General features: G+C 35.6%; 1 protein-coding gene across 1 annotated transcript in view; it reads right to left on the minus strand.

Moving 5' to 3' along the window:
- The window catches only part of ERLEC1 (endoplasmic reticulum lectin 1), a 48954-nt gene that overhangs the window by 19681 nt on the left and 14583 nt on the right, over positions 1-14690 (minus strand). Inside the window, exons 5-9 of the mRNA XM_043988009.1 lie at positions 11936-11999; positions 11200-11246; positions 4666-4889; positions 4437-4566; positions 489-650 (exon numbers count right to left, since the gene is read on the minus strand). Coding sequence (XP_043843944.1) covers positions 489-650; positions 4437-4566; positions 4666-4889; positions 11200-11246; positions 11936-11999 — 627 coding nt within the window. The remainder of the gene's footprint in view (positions 1-488; positions 651-4436; positions 4567-4665; positions 4890-11199; positions 11247-11935; positions 12000-14690) is intronic.

The following is a 14690-nucleotide window of genomic DNA, read 5'->3' on the forward strand; positions in this document are numbered from 1 at the left end:
AACTAATGTAGACAACAAAGTAGCATATCTTATGAAAATGTTTAAAACAATTAATGTACTTTCTTCTATTTTTTTTGTAGGCTCGAAGCTAGACAATATTAGAGGCTAATAACAGTTATTGCATTTAGGCATGGTAGATAATAGTTATGCTTACTTGGTACTGCTTTCCTACTCAAAAATTAGAATTCAAATAAATTTCATCATTTAAATTAAGACAAAAAGTAAACTGTGATTTGTGTTAACCATGGAAATTGCTGTAGTTCATATAAAATTTTTCAAAGTAATTGATTTTTGTTTAACATAAGAGTTAACATGTGAATTGACAAACAACACCTTCAGATTACACTGTAGTCACTAGCCAATTTAAAATGGAAAAATATTGGTTGGATGTTCCTCAGAAAATTTTAAGTGTCCTAAAGACAAGCGCATCCTTCGATTTTTAATCCTGTCAATGTACAATTTAAGAGTTTAAATAATTCATTCCTCACCCCATGAAAACAATAAGAGCCACTAAGAAATTCCTTTATGAGTTGGTCATCAGTCAGTTTGGAGATGTGTGTTGTTCCAACAGTGAGTAGTTGATGAGTGCCGAGAGCAACTGGTTTGGGGATGGAGGTAAATTTTTCTTCTTTAGTTGAATGAGTTTCTTCCTGAAATTAAGCACACAAATCTTTAAAGGCTCTTAACGTACACTTTAAAAATATTACACTGATACCTTATGCTCTCCCTATTCCACACAATTGCTGTCACTTCCCAATTATCTTGGCCCATCAAAGAATACTCTCTTGGGAAAGAAGTATAGTTAAACAAAATCAACTTACACACTGACCATACCTGGCAATGTATTGCCTATTTCTACACAAGCAATTCACCATCCTTTTTTCCCCCCCTTCTGAATGATTGCTCCAGCTTTATTAGATTTATTTACAGGATATCTCTGTAGTTAGCATCTTGAAATGGACGCACACAAGCAGGAGATAAGTAGGTCAAAGCATTCAAGATATGAACGGGATATGTAAATGTTCAGCCAAGATGGATTTGGATGCCAGCCACACATCATTCTTTTTTTTGTGGGGCAATGGGGGTTAAGTGACTTGCCCAGAGTCACACAGCTAGTATGTGTCAAGTGTCTGAGGCCGCATTTGAACTCAGGTACTGTTAAGGGTTAAAATTCTAGCTAGTCTGTCTAAAATATCTAATGAGTGGTCGCCAATAAATTATAAGCTTTAGCAAGAGTTAGGTTTTTAAGCATTTATTAAGGAGAATAAGAATTTGGTAAAGAGAGAGAGAAAGGCCTAGATTCCTATCTATTAAAGGGAGAGCACATTTCTAGCTCCCTTCTCCGCCAGCGTCCTCAGGAAAAAGCCCCAGAGTCAGCGCCAGTCTCTTCCTTCCTCCTCCCACTAGTCCGCGTCACTTCCTCCCGCCAAAGAAAAGGCTCCTGGTCTTGCCCTCAAAGACCTTCGCTTCATGGGCAGAACTCTTCTACAGTAAGTATCCAGCAGGTGGCATCATTCCAATCGTTACAGTACTCCTAAATCCAGGGCCGGTGCTTTATCCACTGCGCCACCTAGCTGCCCCCATTCTTTTTTTAATAAAGTTTTTTGTATTTTTTTGTTTCTTACATCACCACAGTACCCCTTTATTCCTCCTTATCCTCCTCTCAGAGAGCCATCTCTGTGACAAAACAGTTTTTTATGGAGAAGAAAAAAAAGTCAGCAAAACTGACCGACATTTTGAAAAAGTCCAAATATATGTGCAATCTGAAATACCTGTGGCCCTCCCACCTTCACGAAGGGAGAGGTTCACCCCTTTCTTTCTAGAGGAGGAGCATCTATGTCACCACCAGTCCTATAGAATCGATACAGACATACATATGCGTGTGTGCTTATACAAACGCTCTTAGAGAAGTATAACGGTACAGTGGAAGGAGGACTGAATTAGAATATCTGTATTCATTTCCTGTCTCTGCCATGGACTCCTTTACTCCTTGTGTGACCTTAGCTAAATGACTGAACTCTCTGGGTTTCAGCCTCCTTATCTGGAAGATGAAGGCGTTAGTTGCTGAAGTCCCTTCAAGCTCTAAGTGTACAATCTCATGATCTCACTGGCTATTTATTTCCTCACTTTATCAATAATAACTGCATCTCTGAAGAATAGTTTAAGAACAGGAGATAGAGGCAAAGGAAAATAGTGATAACAAGATTGAATGGTATAAGGAAAAGTAGAAATCAAATCACTAAGGTGATATGGTTTCAAAAATCTTTTTAGAATCTATTCTCCACTTTCCATCTGTAGCTCTGATGGGTTTGAACTCCAGAGAACACGAGGCCCCAGTGTAAAGGACCCCCTGGTGGCAATACTCGTATCCCATACAGTTTTCCAGCTCCCTTTTGGGTGTTGTCTTCCCCCATTAGATAGTAAGCTCCTTAAGGGCAGATGGTCTTTTTCTTATTTATAGTCCCAGTGCTTAGCACAATGCCTGGTACATAGTAGGTACTTAATAAATGTTTACTGAAACTGAATACATATATTTTTTTACTGGCACCAACCCAGTAACTCTCTCATTATCATCTACTTGGATCATTTATAATTGTCTCCCATTTATTCTCCTGTTCACAACTTTCTCTTCCCTTCATTCACTGTTCATATTACCACATTAATCTTCCTTATATACAAATCTGATCACGTCAATGATTTGTTCAAAACTTTTTAATGCTTTACAGAATATGAACAAGGGTCGCTACTGCTCCTTTTGGACAGACGATAAATTTTCATCCTCAAGGAAAATAAGAGTAGTAAGCTTATATTTTTATAATGATGGTTTCACTTTTATAAACCCAAAGTCAAGACTATTTTGTTAATGCTAAATGAATGCAATTTATACCACCAGATAACATATAAAAAATGTGGGGGCAAACATAAAACATTTCTTATTTTTTTCTAAGAAAAATTGGTAGTGAGAGGGGGGATGAGGGAACCTGAATTTTAATTATGTTTAGTTTTAATTACATTCAATTAAAGCTTGAAACTCAAACTGAACTTTACCTATTAAAACTTGAAAAATAAAAGCCATGTATTCAACTATACTTATAAAAATGTCAGTTAGTTTTAACCATCCATGTAACCTTAAATACTAGTCAAGAAATACTCATATTTAGGATTCATGAAATGTTACAATTGCTAGAAAAATGTTTTAAAAGCATTAGATCCCATGTTTCCTTGAAAACTTCATTTACTGAAATGGAAATTTTACAATATTAATTAAAATTGTGGGGGGCAGGTAGGTGGTACAGTGGATAAAGCACCAGCTCTGGACTCAGGAGGACCTGAGTTCAAATTTGGCCTCAGACACTTGACACTTACTAGCTATGTAACCCTGGGCAAGTCACTTAACCCACATTGCTCCCCGCTCCCCCCCCCCCCAATTGTGTTACTGCTTCCTTGAAAAAATACAAGAAGGTTGGCTTTTGTTCAACATCTCGGCTGAAGTCAGTCATAAATATGTCAGTAATAGTAATAATAATAGACCATAGGATGTGCATGGGACTAGATATCTAATTCAACCTCTTAATTTTACAGATGAAGAAATTAAACTCCAGGGGGATTTGTCTAAGGTTACAAAGGTAGAAGTATCAAAGCTGGAATTCAAACGTAGAACTTTTTCAATCCAAGTCTAATACCATTTTTTTTTCTAATACCCTTTCTACCACAGTACACTGGCTCTAGTACTAAGAATACTATGAAGAAGATAGGCCAGGATTTAATTTGTAATAGAAACTCTTAATATAATGTTTCAAAGAATCTATACATTATATAATATCATTTTTCCCTCCTTAGAGTGACACTGTTGGTCACTGGATAAAGAGAGAGTACACGGTGGCGCAATGGATAGAGCACCAGCCCTGGAGTCAGGAGTACCTGAGTTCAAATCTGGCCTCAGACACTTAACACTTACTAGCTGTGTGACCCTGGGCAAGTCACTTAACCCCAATTGCCTCCCTAAAAAAAAAAGCGAGAGTGTACACACATTTTCTTTCATAAAGCAAATAAATATTTTAAGTTATTTTTGTATATTATAAATGATATTTTAATGATCTGTAAAGTCCATTTAAATGCTTAAAGATCAGAAAGCATGGGAAAAGTATGGCTTCTATCTGAAGCTAAAAATGGATCTTTGAAGAAACTAAACTGAATAGGATGTTTTCAGAATTCAAAATATCTTAATGCTCTGTAGTAGTAAAGGGAAATTAGAAATGAATGGAACAAAAAGGGGAGCTGAAATAAGGAAAATTAAAAATTAAACATTTTTATTTAAAGCCAATATATTTAGGTCATAAAAGAGAATGAATTGTAGAATTCATGGACATATTAAGACAATACTACAAAGTATGGAATAAAACAGCATTAAGTCACATTAAGAGACACCTTTATACCTCTTTAGCTCTTCTAAAAGGGATCTTCATTACTTCTTGTTGCTGTTCCAACTGTACCAGATTGTGAGGCTTAAGGGGTGATCCTGGGAGTGACTGGCAAAATATGTCATTTACTGGGGAAGATCTGAACCTATTCAAACAAGAACAAGGGTATAAGCTACTGTGTACAAAGGGCAGATTGAATTTTTGGGATTGATGGATGTAATGCTATTAACTCTAAATACCTTACCTATATTTGGGATGATTGCACAGCAGGGGTGTCAATATGACAACTTCATATTCACAAGTAGTAACTTCAGCTACTGAAAGAATTTCATGTTTCGCTTCAGGATGACATATATACATCACAGTACTTGATCTGGGGAGGTTCTGTCTCAAGCTACAAGGGGTGCCATTTCCCATCCCCACAGGATAGTAGGGAGTCATCTGACCTTCAATATTTTTAGTGGGGATCTTAAAAACAAAAGGAAAAAAGCCACCAAAAAAACATTTCTTGTGAACTTAAAATAGCTATATACTCTTAAGAACTCACAAATGCACACGTCATTTTTCAAGAACTCTTCCTGTTGATATTTTTTGATTTATGAATCTTTATGTAGTTAAGCAAACATATTACCAAAGCAAGTTTTATATAGAATAATGACAATGCCTTAGTTGCAATGCTTAATAATTTCAAGATAAGCACACTATACAGTGTGTTTGATCGTTTTGACTATTTTCTAAATTACTGCCCCAACCAAAACCCCCAAACATGTGCACAAAGACAAACTAGAAGAAAACGCTTAATGTATATGAAGTACATATTAAATCTAAGCCATTGTTCATGTTAGGGAAGAACTAGCAAATTCATTTAGAGTCATATTTTCATAGTCTATATTTCATTAAAAATATCTGTATCTTAAACGTGCCTATTATATAACAAAATGCATTTTATTTTTTTTAAGAGGCAGCCATAGCATAGAGAGGAGAGAGGGCTGACCCTGAAGTAAGGACAACTCAGGTTATAGTCCTATCTCAAAAACAAACTGGCCATGTGACCATGGTCAAGTCATTTAATTCCTTAGTGTCCCAGGTGACTCTTTAAGACTGTTAGTTTCATAACAATTTTTGATCTTCATTGATAGAAGTTTCCCTATCAGGCATTCTCTAGAAAGCCAACTGTATAACTGCACAGAATGAAATTAATGGAAAGGTCACATATAAATGTATCTTTTTATATTAGGAGAAGTATTGGAATCAGATGTCCATGGCCTAAGTCCTAGCTCTGAATCTCACTCTGTTTCTTAATAAGAGACTGAATGTTTTTGGGTCACACAAGCCTACTAAAGTTGAAAATACTTATTTTATTTTTTTTTAACAATTTATTATTTTTAACATTAAAAAAAAGTTCTGAATTCACTCTTTCCCTCCAGCCCCTTCCTAACCCATGGAGAAAACAACAGGATATCAATTATATATGTGAAATCATGCAAAAGATCTTTCTATAGTAGTCAAGATGTATCAAAATTAAGAAAAATAAAGTGAAGTTTTTTTTGTCTGCTATGCTTTGCATGACTGCACATGTATAACTTGAAGTGCTTGAGTTCTTAAAGGGGGGATAGGAAGGAAGAGAATTTGGAACACAAAGTTTTAAAAATTGATATTACAATTTGTTTTTACATGTAAGGTGGGGAATAATTCTAAATAAATAAAGAGAGCAAAATTTACTTCAATTTGTACTCAGTTCAGCAATATTCTCTCTGGAGACGGACTACATTTTTCATCATGACCCTTCAAAATTGTTTTGAACCATTGCATTGATTGGAGTAGTTAAGTCTTTTATAGTTGATCATATTGCTTTTACTGTGTACAATGATCTCCTGGTTCTGCTCACTTCATTTGTGTCAGTTTATATAGGTCTTCCTAGGTTTTTCTGAGACCGTCCCTGTTGTCATTTCTTATAGTACAAAAGAATTCCATTGCAATCACATACCACAACTTTTTCAACCAATCCCCAATTGATGGGCATCCCCTCAATGTACAATTTTTTTGCCACCACAAAAAGAACTGTTATAAATGTTTTTGTACAGATAGATCCTTTTCCCTTTTCTTTGATCTCTCGGGGACATAGATTTAGTAGTGGTATTGCTGCATCAAACACTATGCAGTTTTATAGCCATTTCGGCATAGTTTTAAACTATTCTCCAGAATGGTTGGAGCAGTTTACAACTCCATGAACAGTTCATTAGCATATTTCAGCATTTGTCATTTCTAGTAGGCAGATACCTCAGAATTGTTTTAATTTAAATTTCTCTAATCAGTAGTGATTTAGAGTGACTATTTTTTTTTTTAATGTGACTACAGCTTTGATTTCTTCTACCAAAAACTGCTTGTTCATATTCTTTGACAATTTATTGACTGGGGAATGGCTCCTATTTTTTTAAAAATAAATTTGACTCAGTTTTTTATATATCTGAGAAACAAGGCCTTTATGAGAGAAACTTAATGTAAAACTTAAAAAAATATTATTTCATTGTCGATAGTACTTTTTTATCAAAATGTTTCCCATATCATCTCTTTTAATTAGGTCTATTTCTACTTTTGCTTTGTCTGGCATCACAATTGCTACCCCTGCCCTTTTTTACTTCAGTTGAAGCATAATAGATTCTGCTCTAGTCCTGTATTTTAACTCTTTGTTGTTTGTCTATTTCAAGTGTATCTCTTATAAACAACATATTGTTGGATTCTAATCGATTCTGCAATTTGCTTTCATTTGATGGGTGAGTTCTTCCTCTCCCTTATCCTGTTTCCCAGTACATCCCTCTTTCTAAGCCCTTACTTTTTTTTTAGATAATCCCAACATAATTTAAGTCACTCTTGTGCCCTCTGTCTATGCAAAACTCTTCTGTCCTAATAATGATAAATTTCTTAGGAATTACACATATCTTCCCATATAGGAATATAAGTTTAATTTTATTAAGTCCTTATTTCTTATGTTTACTTTTTTATGCTTTTCTTGAATCTTGTGTTTGAATATCAAAATTTCTTTTAAGTTCTGGTCTTTTCATCAGGAGTATTTGAAAGTCTTCTATTTCATTAAATATCCATTTTTTTCCCTTGAAAGATTATGCTTGGGGGCAGCTAGGTGGAGCAATGGATAAAGCACCGGCCCTGGATTCAGGAGGACTTGAGTTCAAATCCGGGAAGAGGAAGAAGAAAGAAGAAGAAAGAAGAAAGAAGAAAGAAGAAAGAAGGAAGAAGAAAGAAGGAAGAAGAAGAAGAAGAAGAAGAAGAAGAAGAAGAAAGATTATGCTCATTTTTGATGGGTAGGTGATTCTTGGTTGTAATTTTAGCTCCTTTGCCTTTTGGAATATCACATCACAAGCCCCCTTATCCTTTAATATAGAAGCTGCTAAAACTTGTCATATCCTAACTGTGGCTCTATGATATCTGAATTGTTTTTTTTCTGGCTGCTTGCAATATTTTCTTCTTGACCTTGCTCTGTAATTTGGCTATAATATTCCTGGGAGTTTTCATCTTGGGATCTGTTTCAGATGGTGATTGGTGGATTCCTTCAATTTCTGTTTTACCCTCTTGTTCTAGAATATCAGGGCAATATTCTGTTAATAACATCTTGAAATATGATGTCTACATTCTTTCTTTGATCACTGCTTTCAGGTAGTTGAATAATTCTTAAATGATCTCTCCTTGATCTATTTTCTAGGCCATTTGGTTTTCTAATGAGATATTTCATGTTTTCTTCTATTTTTCAGTTCTTTTGACTTTACTGTTTCTTGATGTCTGATGGAGTAATTTGTTTCCACTTACCCAATTCTAATTTTTAAGGAATTAATTTCTTCAGTGAGCTTTTGTAACTTTTCCCATTTGGCTAATTCTGCTTTGTAAAAAGTTCTTTTCTAGATCCAACCATTCTGGAGAGCAATTTGGAAATATGCCCAAAGGGCTATGGAACTGAACATACCCTTTGATCCAGCAATATCACTGCTGGGTTTATACCCCAAAAAGAGAAAAAGACCTATTTTTACAAAAACATTTATAGCAGCTCTTTTTGTGGTGGCTAAGAATTGGAAATCAAAGGAATGCCCATTAACTGGGGAATGGCTAAACAACCTGTGGTATATGACGGTGATGGAATATTATTGTGCTATAAGAAAAGACAAGCAGGATGATTTCAGAAAGGCCTGTGAAAACCTGTATGAATTGATGTATAGTAAAGTGAGCAGAACCAAGAGAACATTGTGCACAAAGAAAGAAATACTGTTTAATGAAGAACCGTGAATGACGACTATTCTCAGCAATACAATGATCCAAGACAATCCCAAAGGACTAATGATGAAACATACTATCCACCTACAATGAAAGAATTGATATTGATTGAACATAGACTGAAGCATGCTATTTTTCACTTTCTTTCATTTTTTTTCTTTTATTCAAGTTTTCTTGTACAAAATGACTAATATTGTAATGAATTACATGATTGCACATGAGCTCTAGGTAATTGCTTACTACCTCAGGGATGAGGGATAAAATTTGGAACTCAAAGCAATAAATAAAACTGTTTATTATTATTATTAATTTTTTTGGTGAGGCAATTGCAGTTAAGTGACTTGCCTAGGGTCACACATCTAGTAAGTATCAAGTGTTTGAAGCCGGATTTGAACTCAGGTCCTCCTGAATAAAGGGCCAGTACTCTATCCACTGTGCCACCTAGATGCCCCAATGTTTATTATTTTAAAAAAAGTTCTTTTCCTTCAGTGAACTTTTGTACTTCCTTTTCCAGCTGGCCTATTCTGCTTTTTTAAAGAAGTCTTTTCTTCAGTGAACTTTTGTGCTTCTTTTACCATTTGGTTAATTTTATTTTTTAATATGTTTTCTTTTTTTTTTTTTGTGCCTCTTTTACAAAGTTCTGATGTCTCTTTTCACAATTTTTTTTTGCATCACTCATTTCTTTTCCCAAGTTTTTCCTCTACCACTCATCTCTTTAATACTTCAGGAATGCTTGTTCAGCTTGTGTCCAATTAGCATTTTTTTTTTTTGAGGCTTTGATTGTAACTGGTTTTTACATTGTTGTCTTCTTCTGTCCCTGTAGTAACTTTAAAAAAGTTTTTTTTTTTTTTAGTGAGGCAATTGGGGTTAAGTGACTTGCTCAGTGTCACACAGCTAGTAAGTATTAAGTGTCTGAGGCTGGATTTGAACTCAGGTCCTCCTGAATCCAGGACTGGTACTCTATCCACTGTGCCACCTAGCTGCCCCCCCATAGTAACTTTTTACAAGCAAGTTCTTTTTTTTGTTGTTTGCTCATTTTTCCCTAGCCTATTTCTTGACTTTGAACTATTACGTTACAGTTGTGCTCTGCTCACTATGGGGGGAAGAGGCACTGACTCAAGGTTCAGGCTTTTTCGTGCTGCTGTTTTCAGTGCTAGTTCTAGAGATTTGTAAGTTTTCAGTGCTTCCAAGGTAGTGTCATCTGAGGAGTTGTGGTTACTACTTTCTAGGTCTGTGTTCTGGTCTTTATCCAGAAAGATTCCTGCTCTCCTGCAGCCACAAGTGCTAGAGCTCCTTTTAGCACTTGAACTGTGACCAGGTACCATGCTCTCCTGTAGCTGTAAGTGCTAATGCTCTTCTCTGACTAGGAACTGCGATCAGGGCCCCTGCTCCCTTGTAACCAATCACAAGCACTCCTTTTTGCCTTGGAACCGTGACTCAGAATTGCATATGGGCAATAGCATTGCCAAACAGTGTCAGGTCCCCAGGGCCAGCAAAAGGTCCTGTGTAATCTCTTTCTGACTGGTTTTCCAATCCCCTTGTTGTCTCTGGGCCGAGAGCTTCTAAAGCTTCTACTGCCACAGTCACCTCCAAAACCCAAATCTGATGTTGCTGCCATGTGTGCTCCAGGACAGCCCCATTGTGGTGTCAACCTCCTAAGTTCTCATAGGTCGGAAAATATTTCACCCATAGCTTTTGTTGCCTCCGATATTCCAAAATTAGATTTGAGGTATTATTTTTAAATTGTTTGGAGTAGAATATTGCAAGAGTTTGACTGGGTTGTTGCCTCTACTCCGCCATCTTGGCTCCATGCCCTTGTTTTGCTCCCCCAATTCCTTACTTATTTTAAAGTATTCAGGACTCACGGTTCTATTATCTCATTGATTTGGATTACTAATGATGCAGACTCCAGCCCATACCAGAGATAAACTCAAGAATCCCAGGATGGTCATTAAAGCAAGCTATATGACATTGGAACATTTCTTCAAGGTTGGGAATAGGCACTTCAGGCTGATTTATTATAACACAGGTAACTTAGTTACTAGGTGACCTATAATTTAAAGTTAGTTACTAGGTGACCTATAATTTAAAGGCCTGTCTTATACACAGGAGATGTCAGGAGTGTAACTGATTTGATTCCTAAGGGCATTTTAAAAAGAAACTATATTACCTTCAGTTGTTTGCAACATTCTTTTAAGTTTTATGACAGGGTATAGAACTGTCAATATTAACAGAAGACTCACTAAATTCAACTTTAGTAGGCTTGTGTTATAGAATCTTTAAAAACAAATGAGATTCTTATTAGTTTTTTTTAAAAAGAAGCAATAACTTCAATCTGAAGACGTTAATAGTTTACATTGTTTTTAGTAAAGAACATAGAAGATACTGCCCTATTCTAAGCATTGGTTAGTAAAAGAAATATTGTGTAAATCAAATCCTTAAATCAGTGGCTTCACTGTAAATGAGTAGCAAGAATGAAATGACATTTTTCACTTGCCTCCTTTGAACTCTCTTTGGGTTTTTCCTTTTCCTTTTCTTCTTTTTCTATGGAGTAATGTAAGAATGAATGAAGTAAGTGCAGCAACTTATAATGCAGTTATAAATGACAAAGTTTTCAATTAACTTAGAAACCCCAAATTTGAAATAAATGGGTTCTTCCAAACTTCTCTGAAGACTTCCATTAAAATATTTCTGAAAGAAAATTTTAATATAGGACATACACATATGAGTTTTACTTTTATTGGTCAACATAAAGTAATTTTATTTCCTTGTAAATTTTTTAATTAAAAAAAAACACCTGTCACATCATATATATATAATATAAATCTTTAGATGGAAAAATGGTATCTCTCTTCGCCTATTCAGAAGTCTAAGACTAAAAATGATCTTTTGAAATGTTCTAGGTTCCCCTCTCCCTTTAATAAAATGTTCAGTATGGAATTTGGCCACGTTAATTCACAAACTGCTGTCACAATATTTGTACATGTGTGTGCACATGCAAATTTCCAAATGTAGCTTCTTGAGAAAGAGGTGAAGGAGGAAAAAAAAATCAGTATTTACAAAAACACAAAATAACAAAGGAAAAGACTCTTAGAAATAATTTCTAATAATTTGGAGCTTTATTATTTTTATAAGTCAGAGTCTCTGAGACCATCCTAGAAATAATTTCTACTTGAATGTATACTTTAAGATAAATTCAAGTCTTACTATTAAATTATCATGCGATGACAAACCTGTATCAGTCAGTGGGCTCTTTTTCATCCTGTTCCCAAGGAAATACTCCTGAATATTTATTTTCTATATTTGATAACAAAATAAAAAAGAAATAAACATTTTTGTAGTTAATTAATTCAATAAGGCATTGTCTTCCACCCTTAAACCTCTTTCTGGCTATTCACACCCTGCTCATCTTCAATCCTGGGTCATCCCTACCATTTGACTTCTTCTCTATTCCTACTCTCAAGTAAATGAATACTGTCATGTGGAAAGGTTAATATCTATTTAGTCTGATTCCAGAAGGAAGAATGGAGAGCAATAAACTTGCCAAGACATATATTAAAACTTGATGTCAGGCAAACCTAACAATTAGAGCTCTTCAAAAGTAAAATGGACTGCCTTAGAAAGCAGTGGGTTTCTCCTCATTGGAGTTCTTCATGCAAAGGCTGGTGTCATTAGATTTGCTGTATTAGGGATTCTTTTTCAGGTATGTTTTGGACTCTTAGAAGGTGACAGGTTCCTTCTAACTCTTAATTCTGAGAATCTCTGCTACAGATAGCTTCTCTACATATACTTCTTATTTCATTTCTTTCTGTCTCTTTTGGGACCTATCAATCGTTCCTTTTCTTTCTCATCTTTAATCTCTTACTATATACTAGTAATCTTCTAGGTGCCCCAAAAATATCCTTAAGTCTCTTCTACCCTTAAAAATACTTCCTTTGGGGGGCAGCTAGGTGGCGCAGTGGATAGAGCACTGGCCCTGGAGTCAGGAGTACCTGAGTTCAAATCCGGCCTCAGACACTTAACACTTACTAGCTGTCTGACCCTGGGCAAGTCACTTAACCCCCATTGCCTCACTAAAAAAAAAAAAATTAAAAAAAAAATACTTCCTTTGATCATGCCATCTGCTTGAGCTACTGTTCTATCTTTCTCCTATGCACTGCTAAACTCATAGATATGTATCTCCATTTTCTCACTACCCATTCAATCCTCAGCCTTTTACAACCTCAATTTTGATTTGATGACTTTACTGAAACTTCTCTTTCAAAGGTCACCAATGATGTCTTAATTGCTTTAACTGATGTCTATTTCTTAGTGCATATCCTCTTTGATTTAATACCACTGACTACTCTCTCCTTTCTTGAAAACTCTTTGTTATCAGGGCTTGAGTGTCTCCCTATGGTTGTCTCTCTCTATGGTGTGGTCTCTCTTTTCCCTCCCTCCCTCATACCTCTAAATCCTAGTTGGATAACCCCAAATACCTCCTGGATATCTTTATGGGATGTTCCACTGGTATCTGAAATTTACCATGTTCAGAAAGGAACTACTACCCTCTCAAGCTGGGTGCCTCAAAACCTTAGTAATCTATAAGTCCTATTTTTCCTTCTCACCCCCCCACCTCTGCACCAATCCCAGTCTTTTGTCTACCATTTCCACTCATTTGATAAATCCTGTTGATTCCACCTCCACAACTCCCACATCTACTCCCTTGTCTTCTCTCACACTGTACCCACTTAAGATCAGGCAGTTTTCTCTATTTCTAAACTCACCAAATTTTCCCTAACCAGGTTGCTTAAAAACCCTGCAAGGCTCCATACTGCCCACCCTTTTAGAACGGAGACAAACTCTTTGGCTTTGCATTTGAACCCCTCTCCAATCTAGCTCTGATATAACTTAGTAACCCTATTTCACATTACTTCCCTTCAGGTAACCTACTTTTGAGCTAACGTGGACTATTGGTTAGTTATTCTAATTTACCATGTTATCTTTTACTTCAATGTCTTTCCTAGAATACGCTGTGCCCTTCTCATTTCAGCCTTTTAGAATCCTTTCTTCTTTAGCCATCTCCTATCTGAAGTCTTTTTTTCTGGTTAAAAAAAATTTGAACTTAATACCAGAAAAAAAAAGAGTACTTCCATGTACACTGTGGAAAAGGGGAGAGTTATATATGAAACCGTGAATATTATGTAGGACTTGTTTTTCTTTTTAAGTATATAATAAATTCAAAATATAACTTTCAAAGCTGTCCTGTTTATCTGTGATTCCTTCTGTTCTATTCTGATTTTGGGGGTAACATAGGGCAAATCTTTTTTTTTTTTTTTTTTTTTTTTTTTTAGTGAGGCAATTGGGGTTAAGTGACTTGCCCAGGGTCACACAGCCAGCAAGTGTCAAGTGTTTGAGGCTGGACCCGAACTCAGGTACTCCTGACTCCAGGGCCGGTGCTCTATCCACTGCGCCACCTAGCTGCCCCACATAGGGCAAATCTTATCCAAAGTCATCCTCTTCTTCCTGTATCCCTGACCCTTAAAATGAAAAGAAAACAAAACTCTTGATATACCCTAGTATATATATTTCATTCTGTATCTTAAGTCCATCATTACCTCCTGTCAGGTGGATAACATGCATTAAAACTGGTCTGCTGGAGTCATGGTTAGTTCTTCCTTTGAGCAAAGTTTTTAGGTCTTCAAAAGCCTTTCCTGATCTCCTAGTAGAAAAAGTGTTTTCTCTTTCTTCAAATTTTCTTAAAATACCTTTTAAAAATCTCTCTTTTGTCCCCATTACTTTTAAATTATGCTTGTCTATGTATAATATAGGTTGCTTCTTAAGGGTAGGAACTATGCTATTTTTTAATCTTTCTATTTCTAATTTTAATCTTTGTATTTCATCTAACATGGTAGAATTTGGGTAGCTACTTAATAAATATTTTATCTTTATGGATTGCTGGCTTTGCTAATATATTTACTTTAAAAAAATACAGTATTAAAAAATTCT

The sequence above is a fragment of the Dromiciops gliroides genome, chromosome 2, assembly GCF_019393635.1.
Source record: "Dromiciops gliroides isolate mDroGli1 chromosome 2, mDroGli1.pri, whole genome shotgun sequence".
NCBI lineage: Eukaryota > Metazoa > Chordata > Mammalia > Microbiotheria > Microbiotheriidae > Dromiciops > Dromiciops gliroides.